Genomic DNA, 25,547 nt, shown 5'->3' with positions numbered 1-25,547 from the left:
AAGACAACAGGAAAGGAATCCTCCTATAAGAATTTCCAAAATATTGGCCTAACTTTTGGATAACTAGAATAGGTGTAAATACATAAAAATATTTATTTAGATTAGAAAACATACAGATCTTCTCTTATGTTCAAAAGAATCAAAGTAATATCCACTATCATATTAAATTTCATAAAATAAATACACATTCACCATTTTATCTGGAAGAGTTTTTACTCGCTACATTAAATAACATTTTTTTAATCTAAGAACAACTGACCAAAAGCTATATATATATATGTATGTTAGTCTTGGCTCTGCTACAACTAGCTGAAGACTATAGTCACTAAATGCCTGTTTCCACATCTATAATATTAGAGGGCTTGACTACATTACCTCTAAGGGTCTTTTTCCAAGTATGAAAGTCTTACTTGCTTTATGTCAGTGAAGAATATCAAGTTAAGAGACACTGTTTCATTTGTTTATTATTAATTGCTTTATGACAACAAAGAATGTTAAAGGAGAGACAGTATGATTTCATTCAGATTATTAAAATACCGCATGCCCTCTACTGGAGGTTTATTAGAAGAAAACCATACTACTTCCTTTGAGGTTTCTACTCAAATCTTTTTCTAGAAGGCTGAACTTTTTATTTAGCATGTAATATGTATTTTAGATTATATTATCTTTTCTATTTTATTTTATTTATTTTGAAAAATGCTGAAATATAGCCTTAGTCAGTTGACTAGCGTTCACAGCAGTAACATTTTCATGGTCTGTATGTATTTTTTGTTGTTGTTGTTGTTTTTTAGCTAATAATCTAAGAGGTTTACCTTTGGCAGCTTGGGAGTATCCCTCTTCTTCTTCTTTTCTGAATTAGGGTCATCTAATAAGTCTAGCTCAAAGGTATAAAGTTCAGTAAGTTCATTCATGGTAAAATGACGCTCAACCTGCTGTTGATCAACAACTCGAAAAGACAGTGACTGTTTAGTTACTTGACGATCATAAATCTTATTTTCCATGGTTCCCTTTGTAAAAAAAAAAGTAAAAACATATAAATCAAACTTCATAAACATTAATCATGGAGAAATATCAGTTATTGGTTAATATAAAATGGCAATGTGTCACAGTAATATATTGCCATAAAACAAATTTTATTAGTAATATTGCTAAATTTATAAAAGATATTATCTGTCCAGAATAGTTTACCATGACAAATAAAGAAAACTACATAACTGATGATCATTCAACAATATCTGACCAAAATACCTTCGCGTGTTTCTTTATATATTCCTGTACTTTCTAGAAGTAGGAAAGTAGGTAGGTAGGGTAATCAGAAATAAAGAGAAACGTGAAGTAAGAATTTGGGGTGGAAGGGTATATTTATGTTAGAATGCAAGAGAGCAGTTTAATTCCTTACAATCACCATAAACTGACCTTATATCAAGACTTCCATAACTTCAGAAAGAAAATTAATTTTAATTAACTGGCATTGAACTAAAATGTCATATACATTACACATATAGCATCATAAACTAGAATGTAACCAAGTTCTAAATTTAAATAATGGGAAAAAGTTTACAATGCACTTTACCAATCACAATTATGTACTAAAGAAAATAAAACAAGCAAGGATCTATCAGTAAAACCAAGTCTCTCTGTGGTTGAGAAGCCCAGATTTGGAAACAGGTAGAAGAGCAGCACCTATTCCCAAAACAGAAATACCAGTTGATGGGGCAACTTGATTCTACAAACCTTACACTGCATCTATTTCTCTGATTTTACTTATTTTTCTTAAACTTGAGTTTCCATCTGATTTTTAATGACTCAGTTTATATTTAAAGAAAATGACTTTAATAGTAGTGCTCTTGCTTAGAAAAGTATTAAATATCATTCTTTGTAATGACACTGTGGTATAACAACATGTTAATTTTTTCTTCCTACTTACCCACATTCTTCAAATTAAGAAAATATCTAGTGGCCACTAAAAAAAAAAAATGATCATTTGACATTTTCACCTATAAGTCACATAGATTTAGCTATTTGCTTTTCATTGCATGCTACGTAAATGAACTAGCAAGAAAATGCCGTCTATTTATCCATGCCAAACCATCTCAATTTAAGAAATTTGACACTATAGAAATGGACAAAATCCAAAACAGAAAATCAAGAGAAGCCAAAATTGACTTCTGCTACTTTATATATAGGAATGATGTTTCCAACCGTTTGCCTCTCTGTAGCATAAATATATGTTCTGTACCCCTAAATTGTCAGTTCCATCCAACCTTTCAGTATGAAAAAAGGAATAAAAATTATAAACCTACCTGAGCTAAGAACCTATATACATACACAGGTTTAGTTTGTCCAAAGCGATAAACTCTGAATATACTCTGGATGTCATAAGATGGATTCCAAGAAGCATCAAATATAATCACACGATTAGCAGCTACCAGATTAATTCCCAGAGATCCTGCTTTGGTGGAAATGATAAACAATCGCCCTCTGAAAATGAAAATATACAATAAATGCTTTAATGCTCCACAGATATTTTAATTATGATAAGACCTTTTGACCCTAAGGCAGTCTTTCGAAAAAACCAGGAGTTCACAGAGTATTCATTTCTTTTTTACTGAGGAAAAAAAAAGACATATCTAAGAAGTAACGTTAATGATTTATACCTCCAAGAAGAATCTTATTGCTTGAAATGAAAAAATCCGATTTACAGGTAAGAACGAATATGAAAATTGTATGTTTACAAGGTGTTCAAGGTTTTATTTACAGATTTCTGAGTAAATTTAGAAAATTTATATATAACTCAAAAGCACATACTGTATTTGGGCAGTGTTATGAGCACTAAGTACATCAAAATGAACAACAGTGACCAAGTAGCTGAATGCATAAGGTGTGACTGATATGCAAACAATTATAATACAGAATAAATTGAAGGAGAGAAGCTAGACACAGGTTCTAAGGAAGCTAAAATAGGAGCAAGAAGACAGAGGGCTCCAGGAAGGATGTGTGTAAGAAAAAAATGAAACTGATAGATTACCTAATGTGTTGAAACACAAGGAAGGATTTATATTCATGTGGGAGAATTTGGGACTGAATTAGTGGTAGGTATAGAAAACTAAGCAAATGTTAGAAACAAATCAGTGCATCAGCAAAAATAAATGGTTGCACAAAAAAGGAAAAGTAACTGCGAATATCTGCATAGTCACAATAAAGCAAACTCTCCAAACTGATGAGTGAGGAAACATGGGTGTGTTTATGTGGGTAAATTCCATCCTACAATGTAGAAAGGATGAATGTAAGTAAATACCTGAAGAACTGCCAAATAGGTTACTCCTGAACGTTGAAATATGGGTAGGAAAGGGTTGGTCAGAGAAATGGTTTTTATTTTAAGCTTTGTGAAGTTATATTCTAAAAGGAAAAAAAAAATCACTCAATTCCACTCCCTCCAAACCCCACCATTCAAGTCGTAGTACATTTTCTTACAGGTTTCTTTTTTGTAAGCATATAAAGTTTAGGCTTTACACAGGCAAGATAATATCTGTATTTACAGTTTATATTGTGAGCATTTCTCCAAATTTCTTGGTAAACATCATGCTTTTTAGCTGCACAGTATTTCACTGGCTGACTATACAATATGTTTAATCATTTGTTCATAGTTGACAACTTACAGTGAGAAAAAACCCATTATATAATAACTCCCCACAATCACGTAAGCTATCTTTTTAAATCAAGACTTGCTTTCTATAATTCCATGACAGGAAATTAAAAACTAAAACATCACATCCATTACATATATATAGAACATTAGAAATTAGAATGCAGAGACGCTCTAAATTTAAGTAACGGGAGTTTACAATTTTGTTTACCAATCACATTCTGTACTAAAGTAAAACCCTGGTCCAAAATGAATAGAGATTCTGAATTCATGTTTTATATCAACTCGGAGATACCACATATCTAGGAATATAGCCTAAAGAAATGTTCAGAAATATGGACAAATTTGTAAGAAAATATATTAATGACACTTATTTATACTAGAATAAGCCTGAAAATAACAAATATATACAAAACAAGGGACTAAATTACACTCTGACTACTCAATGGGTTATGTCACCATTATTAACATTATTTCTGCTTTAGAAAACAAAACATATACACAATGTTAACAGTGACAATAGTCCGCAGAAATAGAGTAATTATTTTCTTCTTTATACTTCTTTATAATACATACTCAAGACAAAGAACAAACTGTGGTTTCTTTAATTAGTGGACACATTTAAGAGTTTATGGGCAAATGCTGTTCCAAAATTGAACCAGTTATTTAAATCTATTCCACATAAGCAAAAGATGTGTAGAGACATACAAAGGAAGCCTATGGAACGGTATAAACCATATATGTAAAAAAATAAGTAAAAATAAAAAACAGAAAACCTTGTACCAGGACCTGAAAATTCTTTCTGCTAATGAACAGTTTAATGAGCTTAAGAGGCATTTATTAAACTGCTAATACATCCAAATACTAAGCTAAACTGGGGATACCAAAGATGAAAAAAGATTAGCCACTGCACAAAGAAAACCATCAACTACAAAACAATCAACACAAAACAAATGCAATGCTGAAGATTTGTAACAACAGGGGTATCTACAAGGCATAGATGTGGTAAATATATTTTGGTTTTTAAAAGCAAACAAGGAGGAAGTAAAATTGTTTAATTTCTTTCCCAAAAAAGAAAATAAACATAGAAAACTGACAGAGTTACGTGACCGAATACTTTACAACTATTTAACGTTTCATATTCTTCAGTTTGGAATATATAAGTCTAGACTGAGGTAAACTACCAGGATAGTTTTAGATTTTCGTAACAGTCGGTATTAGTATTAAAGTACACACTCAAAACAAACATGATTAAAATATGAACTGTTACTTGTATAGTGCTGCTATAAACCTTCTTGTACATGTTTTCTGGCAAAAACATGTAAGCATTTCTGTTAGGTATATACTAACAGTTTAAGAAGCTTTGATACTGCTTAAAGACGAATAAATACTTCTTCAAAGTGGTTATTCCAATTTTATTCCAACCACCACCGGAAAGAAGGTATGAGAGTTCCAGCTGTTTCAGATCCTTTACAATTAATAGTTACCTTTTCATTTTTCTTATAATCTTTTACAAATAGTTTAAAATTCACAAGAATTTGCAAAAAATAGTACATAGAGTGCTTGTGTACTCTTCATATGGCTTCCCCCAATAAAAAGTAACACCTTACATAATGGCAGTACCCACTGTCAAAAAAACAGGAAATTTTGGGACAATACAATTACTCCAGTATTTCCCCAATAGTAGTATCTTACTTAACTGCAGTACCCATTGTCAAAAACCAGAAAATCTGGGGGACAGTACTATTACTCTAGTTTTCCTCAACAGTAATATCTTACTTAACAGTAGTAGCCATTGTCAAAAACCACAAAATTGGGATACTACTACTCACTCAGGAAAAGAGCTTATTTGGATTTCACCAGTTTTTTACATGTACTTTTTAAAGGTTCTAAGAAATTTTATGTGTGTAGTCATGTAACCATTTCCACATGGCAGGATACAGAACTATCTATTATTGAAAACAAACAAAAAAACAACCAGCCTTCTTTTATCCTTTAATAGTCACACCCTTGGCTGCTAACCATAAAACCTCATAACCACTGATCCGTATTCCATCACTATAATTTTGTCACCTCGAGAATGCTATATGAATGGAATCATAAAGTTAAAGCAACCTTTGAGACTGGCTTTTTTGACTCAGCATAATGCCCTCAGGATCGCATCCAAATTATCATGTGAATTAATAGTTCATTGCTTTTTATTGCTGAGCAGCATTTCATTATATGGATGCACCACAATTTGTTTACCTCTTCACATGATGAAGGACATCTGGGTTGTTTCTAGTTTTTGACTATTAAAAATAAAGCTTGCTATGAACATTTGTGTACAGGTTTCTATGCAAAAATAAGTTTTTAATTTTTCAGGGATAAATGCCCAGGAATGCAACTGCAGCATTGTACGGTAAGTCTATGTTCAGTGATTAGTTTTTTAAAAAGACTGCTGGACCATTTCCAGAGTGGCTAAACCATTTCCTAGACCCTTTACTACTTTAACTTCCACATTTAAATATACAGTCTACCTGGAAGTAAGTAGTTTTCAGTAGTTTTTAAAATTCAGAAATACAATTTAAAACTCTGATGCCTTACCACTACACATCCATCACCATGACTAAAATTTAAAAAGAAAAAGAAACAGACATCACCAAGAAATGGTGTGAATGAAGAGCAATGGAAAAATCACATATACTACTGGTCGAAGAGCAAATTTTGCAAAAACGTTTAGGCAGTATAAACTAAAGCTGAACATACACATAGCTGTGACCCAGCAATTTTTCTCCTAGGTATATATCCAATAGAAACATGCATGCATATGTGTGTGTGTGTGTGTGTATATAAATATATATGTACATAAGTGTGGGGGGGGGCTGGCTTGTATGTACTTACGTATGTATATGTTTGCCAAAAGGCATACACAGTAATTCTTTAAAAAGTTTAACTTTTGCCCTTCCACATCTGGAAAGATACAGTAGATATACATTTCCCTAATATTCCCAATAAATATACAAAAAACACTGAACATTATATAAAACAAGCATAAGGCAGCTCTGAAAGGTGAAGGTAAGAAGCCGGGCTAGCAAAGGACCTCAGGACCTAAGGAACAACATGGCAGTGAGTACCATAGGCTTTCTTCCCCCCACCCTGACCCCTTACATTTTTATTTTGACAGAATTTCTAACTTTTATAGGACAGTTGCAAAAATGAAACATAAAGAAAACCCCAATATTCCACCCCAGATATCCAGGGCCACCAATTTTAACATTTGCCACATTCTCTCTCTCTCTCGCTCTCTCACTCTCTTGCTCTGGCTCTCTCTCTCTGCCTAAACATTTCAGAGCAGGTTGTATAGATCATGCTCCTTGGACACATAATGTATATTTCCTAAGAACAAGGATATTTACTTATGCAACCACCATAGTACAGTTATCAAGTTCAAGAAATTTTAACACTGCTATAAAGCTTTCAGTCTATATCCCAGTTTTTTCATATGTCCCAATAATGTCCTTTTGGGTCTTTTCCCTGCCATTATTAGATACAGTCCAAGATATATATGGCACTTAAATGCCACTAATATGTAGTTGTTCTTTTAATTTTTAAATTGTGGAAACATGTACAACAAAAACTTTCCCATCTTAACCACTCCGAAGGATATCATTTAGTAGGATTAATCTCATTCACAATATTTTGCTACAATCACCACCTTCCATTACCAGAAATTTCCCATCACCCGAAACATAAACCCTAAACCCATTATCCCCATTATGACCACGGTAAATTGTAATCTTTCTGTCTCTATGAGTATGCAGATTCTAGCTACTTCATATAAGTGGAATCATACATTATTTGTCCCTTTGTTCCTGACTTAGTTCACTCAACACAATGTCTTCAAGGTTCATCCATGAAGTGGAATATATAAGAAATTCTTTCCATTGTAAGGCTGAATAATATACCACTGAATGTATAGACCACATTTTGTTTATCCATTCATCTGCTGATGGACACTGGGATTGCCTCCACCTTGTGGCTACTATGAGTAATGGTGCTATCAACACTGGCGTACAAATATCTGTTCAAGTCCCTGCTTTCAATTACCTTGAGTATATACCTAGAAGTCAGACTGCCAGGTCATATGGTAGTTCTATGTTTAAATTTCTGAGGCACTGCCAACTCTTTCCCACAGGAGCCGCACCATTTTAACTTTTCACTGACAATGTAGAACTGTTCCTATTTCTCCACATCTTCACCAGCACTTAAAAAAAAACATAGCCATCTTAGTGGGTGTGAGGTGGCATTTCACTGTGGTTTTGATTTGCATTTGCCTAATGGTCAAGGATGCTTAGCAATTTTTCAGGTGCTTATTGGACATTTGTATATCTTCTTTGGAGAAAGGTCTATTCAATCCCTTTGTTCTTTATTTTTTCTATATATAAAATCTTACCAGACAAATGTTTTCAAAATATTTTCTCCTATTTGGTTGGCTGTTTGTTTCACTTTCTTGATAATGTCCTCAAAAGCAAAAAGGTTTTTCATTTTGATGAATTCTAGTTTATCTATTTTTTTCTTCTGGAACTTATGCATTTGTTGTAGTCTAAGAATCCATTAGCTAACACAAGGTCTTAAAAACATTTTCCTATGTTTTTGTGCTGGTTTGAATCTATTATGTACCCCATAAAAGGCCATGTTCTTTTAATCCAATCTTGTGGGGACAGACCCATTGTGGGTGGAACCTTTTGATTAGATTATTTCCAAGGAGATGTGGCCCTGCCCATTCAAGGTAGGTCTTAAGTAGTTCACTGGAATTCTTAAGAGGGCTCAGGGAGAGAGAGAGAGCTCAGAGCCAACACAGACCCAGATGCCTAGAGACGCAGACAGAAAAATGTTTGGAGATGCTAAGCTAAGAGACAAAGCCCAGTTTACCCTGGGAAAGCTAAGTGAGAACCCATAGGCGCTTAAACAGAATCTGAGAGAGGCATTTTGGAGAGAAGCTAAGATGTGTAATCCAGAGTTTGCCCCCAGGAGGAGCAAGCAAGAACCCACAGTTGCTGAGAGAGAAGCCCAGAGACATTTTGGAAAAAGCCATTGAAACCAGAAGCTACACCTTGGAGAAAGGGTTCAGCAGAGCCAGCCATGTGCCTTCCAACATGTCAGAGGAACCCCAGATGGCACTGACCTTTCTTCAGACAAAGTATGGTCCTGTTGATGCCTTAATTGGGACATTTTCATGGCCTTGGAACTGTAAATTTGTGAACTAATAAATCCCCACTGTGAAAGCCAATCCATTTCTGGTATTGTGCATTCTGGCAGCTTTAGCAGACCAAAACAGCTTTATTCTAAGAGGTTTTTTCTTTTCACAGTTTTAGCTCTTACATTTAGGTCATTGATCCCTTTTGAGTAAACTTTTGGATATGGTGTGAGATATGGGTCCACTATCATTCTGCATATGGATAACCAGTTTTCCCAGCACTATTTTTTTCCACATTAAGTGGACTTGGCAAGCTTGTCGAAAATCAGCTGGCCATAAATGTGTGGGTTTATTCTGTGTTCCAATTCTATTCCACTGGTCTATATGTCTGTCCTTGTGCCACTACCACACTGTACTGAATAATGTAGCTTTATAGTAAATTTTGAAATCAGAAAGCACAAGTACAAAAACTTTGTTCAAGATAATTTTAGCTATTGAGGATACCTTGCCCTTCCATATAAATTTCATAATAGGCTTTTCTAATTTTGCGAAGGAGGTTGACTGAATTTTGATTCAGACTATGTTAATTCTGGGTAGTATTGACATCTTAATGATATTAAGTCTTCCAAATCCACGAACAAGATTATGTTTCCATTTATTTAGGGCTTCTTTGGTTTCTTTCAGTAATGATTTGTAGATTTCTATGTGTATGTCCTTTACATCCTTGGAAAAATACAGTCCTAGATGTTTTATTCTTTTAGTTGCTATTATAAATGAAACTTTTCTTGATTTCCTTTTTGGATTGTTCCTTGCCCATATATAAAATACTACTGATTCTTGTGTATTGATCTTGGAGCCAGCAACTCTGAATTCACTTATTAGCTCCAGCAGCTTTCTTGTAAATTCTTCCGGAAAATATTCTAAATATGGGATCTTGTCATCTGCAAACAGAGATAGCTTCACTTCTTCCTTTCCAATTTGGATGACTTTGTTTTTCTTTCCTATTTGCTCTAGCTAGCACTCCCTACATAATACAGAATAGCAATAGTGACAGCAGGTATCTTTGTCATGTACCTGAGCTTAGAAGAAAGCTTTCAGTCATTTGTCACTGAATATGATGTTAGCTGTGGATTTTTCAAAAATGCTATCATGTTGAGGAAGTTTCCTTTTATTCCTAGTTTTCTAAGTGTTGTTATCAAGGACAGTGCTGGATTTTATCATCTGAATATTTTGCATCAATTCTGGTGATCATTGGATTTATTCCTTTATTCAATTAATGTGGTCTATTACACTAATTGATTTTCTCATTCTGAATCGCCCTTTCCTGGAATAAACCCCACTTGATTATTGTGTACAATCCTTTGGATGTGCTTTAGGATTGGGTTTACTAGAATTTTGTTAAAGGTTCTGCATCTATATTAATGAAGGATATTAGTCTATAATTGCCTTTTCTTGTGATAGCTCTATCTGGCTTTGGTATTGGGGTAATGCTGGCTTCATTAAATAAATAAGGAAGTCTTTACATCTCTTCCAGTTTTTTGGAAAGAGTTTGAGAATGAATGGTAGTAATTCTTCTTTGAATGTTGGGAAAATTCAACAGTGAAGCCATCTGGCCATGTATTTTTCTTTGTTGGGAAGTTTCTGATTACTGGTTCAATATCTTGTATCTTATTGGTCTGATGGGAACTTCAATTTCTTCCATTTATTTTATTAGAGAAATTGTAAGTTTACAGAAAAATCATACAGAAAACAGAGTTCCTATGCACCTCGAATTTGGGTGGTACATTTGTTGCAATTGATCAAAAAGTATATAACTGTACTATTAAATACACTCCACGGTTTACACTAGGGTCCACTGTGCTGTAGAGTCCCATGGTTTTTATTTTTTAATTTTTATTCTAGTAACATATACAACCTAAAATTTCCCTGTTTGAATGACATTTAAATATATAATTCTCTGCAATTACGAGCACAATGTTGTGCTACCATCACCAACATCCATTACCAAACTTTCCATCACCCCAAATACAGAAATTCTGTACAATTTAAGAATTAACTTCCCATTTCATACCACCACCCCATCCCCTGATAGCCTGTATTCTAGCTAATGGCTCTAAGATTTTGCCTATAGCAATTAATTTATATTGGTGAGATCGTTCAGTATTTGTCCTTTTGTATCTGGCTTACTTCACTCCAGTTGATGTCTTCAACGTTCATCCACGTTGTTGCATGTATCAGAATTTCATTCCTTTTATGGCTGCTTAATATTCCTTGGTATACCACATTTTTGTTTATCCATTCTCTGGTTAATGGACACTTGGGTTGCTTCCATCTTTTGGCATTTGTGAATAATGCATCTGTGAACACTGGTGTGCAAACACCTGTTCAAGTCACTGCTTTCAATTCTTTTAGGTACATATCTAGAAGTGGGATTGGTGGGTCATTTGGTAATTCAGTCATCAGTGAGTGGACAATATACCCACATCTTAGGGAATTAGGTTCTTATATTTAGGAATTTGATGTATTTTGAGTTAATTTTTGTATATGGTGTGAGGTAGGAATCCACCTTCATTCTTTCGCATAAGGACATCCAGTCTCCCCAGCAAATTTCCTTTTTTTTTGGTAAACGGTTTTATTTACCTACCATATGATTGTACCAATGCCGTCCTAAGTGTACAATCAGTGGCTCTTGGTATAACCACAGAGTTGTGCATTTACCACCACAATCAATTTGAAAACATTCTCATTACTCTGACAAAAAAAAAATCTCATACCTCTTATCCCCCATCATTGATGCTTAACTTTGGCATAGTACTTCTGTTACAACCAATGAAAGAATATTACAATGTTACTATTAACTATAGTCCTTAGTTTGCATTAATTGTAACTTTTCAATATACCATCCCCTTTTTAACACTTTGTAATAGTGACATACATTACTTCTAGCTCAAGTAAGAACTTCCTTGTATTTGTAAAATTAATCACAGCCATAGTCCACAACAGATTTCTCTGTTACATGGTTTAATCCTATAGCTTTCCTTCTAGTGACACGCATGACCCTAGAATTCCCATTTCAACCAACTCACATTCGACACTGTTAATTACATTTAGAGCATTGTGCTACCATCACTTCTATCCATTTCCAAACATTCAACCTTGTTAAAAATTCTATACACTTTAAACATCATCTGCCCATTCCCTATCCTCTTTTTATCTCCTTATACTCTAGATTTTAACTCCCAGAGTTTACTCATTATAATTAGTTCATATTAGTGACACCACATACTGTTTGTCCTTTTGTATCTGGCTTATTTCACTCAACATAATGTCCCCAAGGTTCAGTAATGTTGTTGCATGCATCAGGACTTCACTCCTTCTTAGAGCTGAATAATATTCGATCATACGTATATTCCACAGTTTGTTTATCTCCATTTATCAGTTTATGGACACTTGGATTGTTTCCATCTTTTGGCAACTGTGAATAATGCTGCTACGAACATCAGTGTGCAAATGTCTAATCGTGTCCATGTTTTCAGTTCTTCTGAGTATATACCTAATAATGGGATTGTCAGACAACATGGCAGTGCTATACTTAGCTTCCTGAGGAACCACCACACCGTGTTCCAAAATGTCTGCACCATTCTGCATTCTACCAGCAGTGAATAAGTGTTCCTATTTCGCTACATCCTCTCCAGCACTTGTAGTTTTCTGTTTGTTTTGTTTATTTTTATAATGGCCATTCTAGTAGGTGTGAAATGGTATCTCATTGTGGTTGTGATTTGCATTTTCCTAAAAGCTAGTGATGTTGATCATCTTTTCATGTGTCTTTTAGTCATTTGCATTTTCTCTTTGGAAAAGTGTCTATTCCAGTCCTTTGCCTATTTGTTAATTGGGTCATTTATCATTTTATTGTTGGAGGATTTCTTTATATTCTGGACATTAAACACTCATTATGGATACATGGTTTCCAAATATTTTCTCCCATTGAGTACACTGCCTTTGCATCTTCTTGACAAAGTCCTTTGAAGCACAAAAGTGTTCAGTTTTTAGGAGATTCCATTTATCTATTTCTTCTTTCATTGCTTGTGCTTTGGGTGTAAGGTCTAAGAAGCCACCTCCTACCACAAGATCTTGAAAATGCTTCCCTACATTTTCTTCTAGGAGTTTAATGGACCAATCGCTAATGTTTAGGTCTTTGATCAATTTTGAGTTAATTTTTGTATAAGGTGTGAGATATCCAGTTCTCTCAGCTCCATTTGTTGAAAAGACTGTTCTGTCCCAGTTGAGTGAACTCGGATGACTTGTCAAAAATCAATTGTCCATACCTCTCTCTCTCTAAGCCCACTTGGCAGGTAAACCCACTGCCCTCCCTGCTACGTGGGACATGACTCTCAGGAGTGTAAATCTTCCTGGCAATGTGGCACATGACCTCCAGGGATGAGTCTGGACCCAGCATTGTGGGATTGAGAAAATCTTCTGGACCAAAAGGAGGAAGCAAAATGAAACATAATAAAGTTTCAATGGCTGAGAGACTTCAAATGGAGTCAAAAGGTCACTCTGGAAGGTATTCTTATGCACTACAGACATCCCATTTTAGTCTTTAGTGTATTGGAATAGCTAGAAGGAAATACCTGAAACTGTCAAACTGCAACCCAGTAACCTTGATTCTTGAAGATGACCGTATAACTATGCAGCTTACACGGTGTGAATTTGTGATTGTGAAAACCTTGTGGCTCACACTCCCTTTATCCAATGTATGGACAGATGAGTAGAAAAATGGGAAAAAAATTATATGAAAAATAGGGGGGAATGGGGGATGGAATGTTTGGGGTGTTCTTTTTATACTTTTATTTTTATTCTTGTTTTTATCTTTTTTTTAGAGCAATGAAAATGTTTAGAAATTGATTGTGGTGATAAATGCACAACCATATGATGGTACTGTGAACAACTGATTGGACACTGTGGATGACTGTATGGTATGTGAATCTACCTCAATAAAACTGAAGTTTTAAAAAATCAATTATCCATAGATATGAGGGTCTATTTCTGAACTCTCAGTTTGATTCCATTGGTTAACATCTATCTGTTCTTATGCCAGTACTATGCTGTTTTGACCAGTGTAGCTTTGTAATAAGCTTTAAAGTCAGGACGTGTGAGTCTTCCAACTTTGTTCCTGTTTTACAAGATAGTTTTGGCTACCTGTGGCCCCTTAACCTTCCATAAATTTGATGACTGGCTTTTACATTTCTGAAAAGAAGGCTTGGAATTTTGATGTGGATTACCCCAAATCTGTAAATCACTTTGGATATAACTGACATTTTCACAACATTCAGTCTTCCATTCCTTGAAAAAGAATGATTTTCTATTTATTTCCTTCTATTATTTCTTTTAGCAATGTCTTGTAGTTTTCTTCGTACAAGGTCCTCTACATCCTTGGGTAGATTATTCAAGATTTTTGATTATTTTATTAGCTCTGATAAATGGGATTTTTTTTCTTGATTTCCATTTCAGATTGTTCACTACTAGTACATATAAATACCATTATTTCTGTGTGTTGATTTGGTACCCTGCCACTTTTCTGAATTTATTACCTTTAATAGCTTTGTTGTGTTGTGGATTTTTTCAGTATTTTGTGTATATAGGATTATGTCATCTACAAATAGGGAAAGTTCTACTACTCCCTTTCCAATTTGGATGACTTTTATTTCTCTTTCTTGCTTAATTACTCTGGTTACAATTTTCAGTACAATGTTGAATAACAGATGGCGACAGTGGGCATCCTTGTCTTTGTTCCTGATCTTAGAGGGAAAGCTTTGAGCTTTTCACCATTAAGTATGATCTTAGCCATAGGTTTTTCATGTATGTCCTTTATCATGCTGAGGAGTTTCCTTCCATTCCCAATATTCTAATTATTTTTTAAAAAGAACAGGTGCAGATTTTGTCAAAGGCCTTTTATGCATCGAGATGATCATGTGTTTTTTTCCTTCATTCTATTAATGTGATGTATTAATTTATTTTCTTATGTTGAACCACCCTTGCACACACTTGATCATGGTGTATAATTCTATTACTGTACTGTTGGATTTGGTATGCTAATAATTTGCCAAGAATTTTTGCATCTATACTCATAAGGCATATTGGTCGGTACTTTTCTTGTGGTTTGTATATTTATCTGGCTTTGGTATTAGGGTAATATTGGTCTCACAGAATGAGCGAGTGACTGTTCCCTCCTGTCCAATTATTTGGAGGGGTTTGAATATGGTATTATTCTTGAAACATTTGGTAAAATTCACCTGTGAAGTCATTGCTCCTGGGCTTTTCTTTGTTGTGAGATTTTTGATTACTGATGATATTTCTTTACTTGTTATTTGTCTCTTGAGCTCTTGTACTTCTTTTGTCAGTGCAGGGAGTTTGTGTGCTTCCAAGAATTTGTCCATTTCATCTAAGGTATCTAATTTGTTGGGGTACAGTTCATAGTATCGCCCCTTAATCCTTTTCATTTCTGTGGAGTCAGTACTAATGTTCTGCTTTCATCTCTGATTTTAGTTATTTGCATTTCCTCTCTTTTTTTCTTTGTCAGTTTAACTAAAAGTTTGTTGATTGTATTGATCTTTTCAAAGAATCAAAGTTTAGTTTTCTTAATTATCTCTAACTTTTTTTATTCTTTTATTTCCTATCCAATCTTTGTTATTTCCTTCCTTCTGCTTGCTTTGAGTTTAGTTTTTCTTTTTTATCCAGATCCTGTGATAAAGATTTTATCCAGATCCTTGTGAGGTCAGGTCTCTGATTTGAGTACTTTCTTCTTTTTAATGTAAGCATTTAGAGCTAGAAATTTCCCTCTCTCTACCTCCTCCGCTGCATCCCATTAGCTCTGGCATACAGTGTTTCCATTTTCATTTGTCTCAAGACAGTTCTAGTTTCCCCTGTGATTTCTTCTTTGACCCATTAGTTGGCTGAGTGTATAGTTTAATTTCCATAGATTTTTTAATATTTCCATTTCTCCCTTTGTTATTGATTTCTTACTTCAATGTTGTGGTGATATGATAAGATACATTGTATGATTTCAATATTTTTTAATTTTTCCATTCCTCCTTCTGTTACTGATTCCTAGAATCATTATGTTGTGGTAAAAGAAGATGCATAGTATTTACTGAAAATTGTTTCATGATTTAACATCTGGTTTAGGAGAATGACCCATGTGCACTAAAGAAGAATGTGTATTCTGCTGCTATTAGGTGAAGTGTTCTAAATATTTGTTAGGTCAAGCTTGTTTATAGGCTGCTTTGACTTAATTATTTGTTACACGGCTTTTGCTTTCTGCAAGATATTTCTCTCCCTTCAGGACTAATTCTGGAAGGGTGAGCCTGTAACAAGTTTCCGGGTTTAGTCTCTCAGGCTTCCACCTGATGGACTGATACTGACATACAAGCATGCCAGTATGTGCACAAGGTTTATTCTACTTCCCCTGGAACAGGCACAGGGACCCAGAAGGGAGCACAGGCTGGTTTCTGCACCATGCTGGAGAGGGGGCCAGGGAAGGGCTAGCAAGTGCACCAAGAGCTTCACCTACCATTTTCAAAGCCGCTTTCTCTTGATTTCATACTTGCCCATTTCTTCAACCCTTTAACTGTTTTTCCAGAGTTCTGAGGAAGAAGGCTCTAACAGATTGTCGTTCAAAGATTCTGTGGGGGAATGGTACCCTGTAGTGTCTTACACTGCAAACTTGCTCTGCTGGAAGCTTTTTCTTCTTAAATTCTTGTGGATAGTTTGTGTGTTTCTAGGAATTTGTGCATTTCATTTTGGTTGTTGGCACATAGATTTTCTTTTTGCCTCCCATCCTAGACTGAGTGCTGCAGAACCCAACAACCTGGAAACACAAATGGGCACATTAAAAAACGTCTCCTGCTTTCCCTAGCCACAGAACCAAGGGGACGTCCGGCAAGACAAACTTTAAGACAATAACTGCTTAACTCCAGCAAAAGAGTACAAAAACAAATCTATCTGGACCCTCACACCTGTCACTAAAGGTTGACTAAGGAACCCACCCCTGTCTAGTTCTGATGAGGTTCTGCTGGGGTGGTGTCAGAGTTAATGAGACCCTTCCTGCCCCGTGCTGGCATGGGAGACCACGTAGGGAGTCAGGACATCCACCACCACGAGTAGTTACAGGAAAACCCATCCTCTACGTACTGTAGTGGTGTCAAAGGAGATCTATTTGAGAGTTGGGGATTGAAATACCACCCAGCCATAATAAAGCCACCCCTTATAGTACCATGGAGGCCATGTGGGTGAAGTAAACAGGCATTCCTGTCCCTCTCAGCTAGGGAAGTATCAGTGGGATCTGGTAGGGAGAAAGATCTCGTACCATCATCTATAGCTAACAAGGTAGTGTACCTTTTGCCCTCTCAGAGCATGTCTCTCAGAAGAGGGCTGATGTAAAAGATTAAAACAAGATCTACAGTCACATGAAATAATAACCAAAATGTCCAGTTAAAACAGAAAATCCTTGTCATACAAGAACCAGTAAAATCTCAATTTAAAACGATAAAAGACAATCAACAGACACCAACATTAAGATGATGCAAATGTCAGCACTTCCTGACAAGGATTTTAAAATATCCATTATAAACATGTTTCAAACTAGCAATTATTAACAAACTTGAAGCAAATGAAAAAAAAAACACAAATTCTCAGCAAAGAAACAGAAGATATAAATAAAGAAGAACCAAAGAGAAATTTTAGAGAAATATTAGAAAAATATAACAGAAATAAAAAACAACTCATTGAAGGCCTCAATGGCAGAATGTAGAGGACAGAAGAAAGACTGAATGAACTTGAAGACAGAAGAACAGAAATTGCCCAATCTGAACAAGAGAAAGACACTGACTGGGGAAGAAAAAGAACAATGACTCAGGAATCTGTGTGATTGTAACAACTGATCTAACATTCTGTCACTGGAGACCTGGAAGGAAAGGAGAAAGAGGGTGAGGGTAAAAGCATTCAAAGAAATAATGGTGAAAATTTCAGATTTATCAACAAACACAACTATAGATTCAAGAAGCTGAATGAGGCAGAATAGTATAAACTCACAGAAATCCATGCCTAGACAAATCACAGTCAAACATCTGAAAACGAAAACAAAGAAAAAATCTTGAAAGAAGCAAGGGAGAAACACCTTACCTATAGAGGAAAAGCTATTTGAATAACAGTAAGTGTCTCATCAGAAATCACGGATGCCAGAAAGAAGTGGCACAATGTATTTCACGAAGTGCTGAAAGAAAAGATCTGTCAGCCCAGAATTCTATATCCAGCTAAAATACCCTTCAAAAATGACAGGTAAATCAAGAAATTTTCATATACAGGAACTAAGATGGGTTACAGAATAGGTTTTCTTGTTGCTAGCAGAACTTCTCTAAAATGTCTAAACAAAGTTTTCTAAACAGAATAGAATGATAAAAGCAGGAAGAAAAAGCAAAAGAACAAACAAAAATATGAGTGACTCCAACAGACTTTCCTTCTCCTCTTGAGTTTTCTAAATGATGTCTGACGGTCGAAGAAAAGATTATAACGTTGTCTGATGTAGTTATAAATGCATGTAGAGAAAACACTTAAGGAAACTACATTATACATAGGTGAGAGAAAAGGATCTAAAGGGAAGTAAGATTTCTACAGTTTACATGAACTGAAAAAATGATGACATCAACAGAATGTGGGAAGTTATGAATATATAATGTGACACTTGGAGCAACTACTGAAAAAGCTATATAAAAAATACAATAAAAATCGCCTACACTAAAAACACCTATAACTATTAAGGAAAGAGAATTAGTGAAAATTAAAAACTCACAAAAAAAGAAATCTCCAGGCTCAGTTGGTTTCACTGGAGAATTCTATCAAATATTTAAGACACAATTTCATTCAGAAAACAGAAAACAGAAAAAGAGTGAACACTTTGACATATTTTTTTTCTAGCTTTTTATTTTGAAATAACTCCAAACTTGCAGGAAAGTTGCAAAAATAATTAAAAAAACAATACACAGAACTCCAATATATACCCCTCACCCAGATACCCAGACTTAGCAACTTTGAGAATTTTATGACATTTACTATATCTATCTATCATCTATCTGTCTGTCCATTTATTATCTAAACATTGAGAGCAGGCTGCATACATCATGCTTCTCTATCTCTTAACACTTCCATATACAGCGGTACCTCAGTGCAACTGCTTTGAAATGCATCAATTTTGGTACGCGACACATTCTGATGTGAAAATTTTGTCCTAGTACTTGTTGTTTTTTTGGTACTTGAGCGCAAGCGTCAGTTGTCTCATGACTGGCTACCCTTTTCAGCCAAAACAAAGGGTCACACATTAGTCACGCACTACTCTTGCCCTGTGCACACACCCTTGTGGTCTTCTCTTAGCTTCAGTGGTCATTTTGTGTATTTTTGTGCTTTTTTTTTTCATCATGGATCCTAAGCAGTGAGAGTACTGAGCAGAAAAGAAAATTACTTCACACCACCATTGAGCAAAGAAAATAACAGGCAAATATGAGAGCAGTATTTGCATTACTTGCTAGGGAATACGTATGCATAGAACAATGGTCTCCACCATCATTAAGAATAAAGAAGTGATAAAAAAGGCTGATGCTGAGGAGTTAGTGGGGGAACACTGTGAAGAGCTCAACACTGAGGAGAAGCAGGAACTACAGAAGGAGCAGCAACAAGAGGTGGCTAAAGAGATTTCTTCAGGTGAGGAGGAGATAAGTTCTATGATAAAAGAAATGTGTGCAAAATGAGCAGAAGTTCAAAACTTTGTGGAGAAGTACCATCCAGACAAAACTCTGACAAGCAGAAATATGAATTTATTAAATGACCAAAGAATTTCACAAAGAGTGTGACAAAGAGTGTGTCAGAGCCTGTGGTGCAAGTTGAAAGAAGGCAGAAAAGAGAAAGCACACCTGAAGTGCAAGTGCCTGATGTTCTATTGGAGGGGACTCTCCTTCTAATCAACAGTCCATGTAACCTCTCCTCCTCACCACTCTCCTCCAACCATCCCATTAGGCCATGGACTCTTCTCAGTACAGGTAAACTGAAGTTTTTATCTTATTTAATCTAAGTAATTATAAATTTTTAGGTTTATTTCTCATGTAAAGGAATGATATACAACCATATCTTTTTATATATTGCCTTAAAATGTGCATTATCTTTGGTTTGGGAACACATTAAATTTATTTACATTATCCCTTGCAGGAAACGTTTGTTTGGTACTCTTCACACCTCCTGGAATCAATTAACAAGGAGTACTGAGGTACAACTGTATATATTAGTAGTGTTAATTACATTAACAATGTTGTGCTAACATCACCATCATTCATCAGTAAAACTTTTCTATCATTCCAAATAGAAATTCTGCATTAATTAATCTTTTTAAAAGATAGAATGTTTAAACGTTATAATGCTATACACATGTGGTCTTCTATACATTTTTATTTTTAAACTGTAGAACCAGGTGCCATACATTTGTAGCAGTTCATACAAAAACTTATTTATATTTGTAGTGTTAACTGGTGACATACATGACTTTAAACAACTGTTTTCAAATTCACCTACAATTCAGCACAATTACTTACATTCCTGTGCCAGTCTGAATGTATTATGTCCCCCAGAAAAAGCCATATTCTTTGATGTAGTCTGGTGGGGCAGACATAATACTGGTGATTAAGCTGGAACCTTTGAATTACGTTGTCTGCATGGAGATGTGCTCCACTCAGCTGTGGGTGGTGACTCAGGTGGGATACTCCCATGGAGGCATGGCCTCACCCATTCAGGGTGGGCCTTGATCAGTGGAGCCATATAAACGTGCTGACTCAGAGATGGAACTCAGTGCAGCTGTGAGTGATGTTATTTGAAGAGGAGCAAGCTTGCTAGAGAGGAACGTCCTGGGAGAAAGCCGTTTTGAGGCCGGAGCTTTGGCGCAGACGCCAGCTGCCTTCCCAGCTAACAGAGGTTTTCCGGAAGCCATTGGCCATCCTCCGGTGAATGTGCCCGGTTGCTGATGTGTTGCCTTGGACGCTTTGTGGCCTTAAGACTGTAACTGTGTAGTAAAATAAACCCCCGTTTTATAAAAGCCTATCCACCTCTGGTGTTTTGCATTCTGCAGCATTAGCAAACTAGAACAATTCCCAACAATGAACTACCATCATCACTACCCATTGCGAAACTTGACTTTGACATATTGTATGAAGCCAATATTGTTACAAAGCCAGACACAGAGAGTACAAAAAAACTGTATAGAGATCAATATTATATAAAAAGAATTATACACCATGATGAAGTGCGGTTTATTCCAGGGGATGGTTCAATATGAAAAAAAAAAAATCAATCTATTTCATCAACCAAATTAGCAGACTAAAGAAGAAAAGAGGTGATACTGAGGCAGAAAAGCATTTGACAAAATTAAATAAAATTAAAAACACTCAGCAAATGAGGAATAGAGGGGAACATCCTCAACTTGATAGAGTATCTATAAAAATCCTAGAGCAAACATCATAGTTAATGATGAAAGACTGAATGCTTTCCTCCTAACATCAGAAAGAAGGTAAGGATGCTTGCTCTCATGATTGCTATTCAACACTTTACTGGAAATTTTTGACAGTGCAATATGGCAAGAAAAGGAAATAAAAGTCATATATATTGGAAAAGAACCTCCCAGAACTAATAAGTGAGTTCAGCAAGGTCAGAAGATAAGAGCTCAACATGCAAAAATCAACTATAAGCCAACTCGGCAGGTAAACTCATTGCCCTCCCCTCTACTTGGTACATGACTCCCAGGGGAGTAAATCTCCCTGGCAATGTGGGACATGGCTCCTGGAGAGGAGCCTGGCCCCAACATTGTGGGAATGAGAAAGGTTTCTTGACCAAAAGAGGGAAGAGAAATGAAACACAAAAATTTCAGTGGCTGGGAGATTTCAAATGGAGTTGAGAGGTCATTCTGGAGGCAACCCTAATGCATTATACAGATATCCGTTTTCAGATTTTAGTTTATTAGAATAGCTAGAAGGAAATATCTGAAAAATGTTGAATTGCAATCCAGTATCCTTGATTCTTGAAGACAATCATATAACTACATAGCTTCTATGGTGTGAATGTATGATTGTGAAAACCTTATGGCCCAGAATCACTTTACCCAGTGTATGGAAAAATGAGTAGAAAAATGGGGACAAAAAGTAAATGAATAATGGGGGGGAGGGGTATGGGATGTTTTGGGTGTTCTTTTTTATTTTTATTCTTATTTTTATACTTGGAGCAATGAAAATGTTCAAAAATTGACTGTGGTGATGAATGCACAATTATATGATGATACAGCGAACAACTGTTGTACACTTTGGATGACTGCATGGTATGTGAATATATTTCAATAAAATTACATTAAAATCAATTATATTTCTATATACTAGCAACAAATACATGGAAACAAAATTTAAAAATATAATACAATTAATAAAAAATGAAATATTTAGGTGTAAATCTTGTAAAAACATACAGTACTTATGTAATGAAAACTATAAAACAACTGATGAAAGAAACTGAAGAAGAGAAGCACCTGGAGAACCTGAAAAACGAGAAGCCAGAAGCTGAAAGCAATGAAACCCAGGAGAAAAGGACCAGCTTCTGCCAGTCAGGTGCCTTCCTATGTGACAGAGGTGTCCCAGATGCCAACAGCCTGTCTTCAGAGTCCAGGTATCATCCTGCTGATGCCTTGAGTTGGACATTTTCATGGCCTAAGAACTGTAAATTATAAGTTAATAAATCACCACTGTAAACAGCCAGTCCATTTCTGGTATATTGTATTCCGGCAGCTTCAGCAAAATGAAACATCATCTGAATTGATGCGAAAAGGCATTTGACAAAATTCAACACCCCTTCTCAATAAAAACACTTAGAAAATGAGGAATAGAAGGAAACTTCTCCAATATGAAAAAGGGCATATATGAAATACCCATTGCTAATGTCATACTGAATGGTGAAAGACTGAAAGCTTTCCTTCTAAGATCAGGAAAAAGACAAGGATGATCATTGTTACCACTGTTATCCAACACTGTACTGGAAGTTTCTGCCCAAGCAATTAAGCGAGCAAAAGAAGTAAAAGTCATCCAAATTGGAAAGGAAGAAGTAAAACTTTCCCTATTTGCAGATGACATGATCCTATATGCATAAAATCCTGAAAAAAAAATCCACAACAAAGCAAACAGAGCTAATAAACCAATTTGGCAAAGCGTGGGATACAAGATCAACATGCAAAAATCTGTATTGTTCTATATACTAGTAATGAACAACCTGAAGAAGAAATGAAGAAAACATTTCCATTTACAATAGCAACCAAAGAATCAAGTATCCAGGAATAAATGTAACCATGGATGTAAAGAATTTACATGCAGAAAACTACAAAACATACTAAAAGAAATCAAAGAAGACCTAAATAACTGAAAGGACATTACATGTTCATGTATTAGAGAACTAAATCTCATTTGGATATCAATTCTACCAGAAGCGATTTACAGACTCAATGCAATCCTAATAAAAATTCCAAAGGCCTTTTCTGCTGAAATGGAAAACTCATCATCAGATTTATATGGAAGATTAAGGAACCCCTTACAGCCAACACAATCTTGAAAAAGAATGAAGTTGAAAGAGAAACACTACCCAATTTTAAAACTTATTCCAAAGCTACAGTGGTCAAAAATCATGGTACTAGCACAGAAGGGCCGATATATAAACCAGTGAAATCGAACTGAAAGTTCAGAACCAGATCCTCATGTCTATGATCAATTTACTTTTGAGAAGGGTGCCAAGTCCACTCAATGGGGAAAGTGTAGTCTCTTCAACAAATGGTGCTGGGAAAATTGGGCATCCTTATGCAAAAGAATGAATGTGGACCACTACCTCACACAATATATAAAAATTAAGAACAAAGACCTACATATAAGAACCAGGACTATAAACTCCTAGAAGAAAACACAGAGAGACATTTTTGGGATCTTGTGTTAGGAAATGGTTTCTTAGACTTTACACCGAAAGCAAGAGCAACAAAAGAAAAATGGGACTGTAACAAGATAAAAAAATTGTGTCCATCTATGGACTTCATCATGAAAGTAAAAAGACAACCTACATAAAGGGAGAAAATATTTGGTTACCACATATCTGATATGGGTTTAATATCCACAATATATACAGAAATCTTACAATTCCATAACAAAAAGACAAACACACCCCTATTTAAAAATAGGCTAAAGACTTCAATAGACATTCCAAAGAAGATATATACAAAGAGAAAAGACACATGAAAAGAAGCTCAACATCATTTGCCATTAGGGAAGTGCACATCAAAACCACAAAATGTCATTTCCCACTCACTAGAATAGTTACTATTATACAATGGAAAAGTACAAATGTTAGAGAGGATGTGGATTAACGGACACACTTATTCACTGTCGGTAAGAATGTATTAAAATGGTGCAGCCACTGTGGAAAACAGTTTGGCAGGTCATTAGAAAGTTAAGTACAGAATTACCATATAACCAGGCAACCCCACTGCTAGGTATATGGAATTTTGATTAGGATTGCATTATAGGTATATAAAAGATTGTAAAGCAGGGACTTAAACAGATACTTGCACACTGATGTTCACAGTGCCATTCTTCACAACAGCTAGAAAATGGAAGCAACCCAAGTATTCATTTACACATGAATGCATAAACAAAATGTGGTGTATACATATAATGGAATATTATTCAGCCCTAAAAAGGAATGAAGTTCTGATACATGCTACTACATATACGAATCTTGAAGACATCATGTTGAATGAAGTAAGTCAGACACAAAAGGACAAATACTGTATGATCTCACTGTTATTTTCAAAACCTACAATGTCTCTAAAATATACCAAAAAGTGAATTTTACTGAATATAAATTTAAAAATTAATTTTATAGAATATCTACACATATAGAAAATATTTCCTACCTCACATTAGTTTCATCATTAAATTCTTCAGCCCACTTCTTCCTTGATTGTGCTGTAGTTGAACCATCTAAATGGTAATAGTCGATGTTTCGGAGCCACTTCCCTTCACCTAAAAGTTGAAGAAAACAAAAATGGATTTGAGATGATGTTCCACTGGGAGTAGATTTCCCTCCTTGCTCACTGTTTAAAAGTTGATTATATAATAAATGCTCCATTTGAGTAGCAAAATATATACATTTTAAAATCAAAGGGCAAGTAATTGCATTATAAATAAATTTCCTCAGATTTCTTTCAAATACATATTAAACAACACAGGTTTAAAACTACTTCATCTACATGTGAATTTCCAAAAGCACAACCATTTCTTGAAGGGTTTCTTTGGTTACAATCCTTAAAATGACAATAGATTATGCAAAAAGTTGTATCTTGGTCATAAAGCTTGCTTTTAATTAAATCAGTAAGGAGCCAGGGTTTTCCCCTTCTTATAAACCACCTGATAACGATCAGCTAAAAATCAGAGAAACAGAAGGCTTTATTCATTCAATGAACAAATTTTTACTGAAAGCATATTATGTGCCAAAACGTATTTATGTGTGTAAATATATGAGTGTATGTATGTATGTATGTATATATGCTTGTGATTTTAAAAGCTAAAGAGTGATCAGATATGTCAGCTTTTTGACAGTGTGGAAGACTGA

At 35.2% G+C, this 25,547-nt stretch overlaps 1 protein-coding gene across 1 annotated transcript; it reads right to left on the bottom strand.

Moving 5' to 3' along the window:
- Positions 1-755: 755 nt before the first annotated feature.
- Positions 756-25,227, bottom strand: LOC119524196 (transcriptional regulator ATRX-like). Its single transcript, XM_037822837.1, has 3 exons — positions 24,850-25,227; positions 2,304-2,481; positions 756-1,007 (listed from the first exon to the last, which is right to left on the bottom strand). Exons 1-3 carry the CDS (start codon positions 25,062-25,064, stop codon positions 792-794), a joined length of 609 nt encoding a protein of 202 aa, XP_037678765.1. The 5' UTR covers positions 25,065-25,227; the 3' UTR covers positions 756-791.
- Positions 25,228-25,547: the final 320 nt, after the last annotated feature.

Source organism: Choloepus didactylus, chromosome Y (assembly GCF_015220235.1).
Source record: "Choloepus didactylus isolate mChoDid1 chromosome Y, mChoDid1.pri, whole genome shotgun sequence".
Classification (NCBI taxonomy): Eukaryota; Metazoa; Chordata; class Mammalia; order Pilosa; family Megalonychidae; genus Choloepus; species Choloepus didactylus.
The sequence above is the reverse complement of the archived record's forward strand: the minus strand, read 5'-3'. Positions and strand labels throughout refer to the sequence as shown.

What these genes read in the sequence shown, in the direction of transcription:
- LOC119524196 (XM_037822837.1), bottom strand. Translation starts at nt 25,064, where the DNA reads ATGGAGCATTTATTATATAATCAACTTTTAAACAGTGAGCAAGGAGGG. An exon ending in AATGATGAAACTAATGTGAG is followed by an intron (nt 2,482 to 24,849) that starts GTAGGAAATATT and finishes TTTCATTTTCAG; the next exon opens with AGGGCGATTGTTTATCATTT. An exon ending in TATATAGGTTCTTAGCTCAG is followed by an intron (nt 1,008 to 2,303) that starts GTAGGTTTATAA and finishes TTTTTTACAAAG; the next exon opens with GGAACCATGGAAAATAAGAT.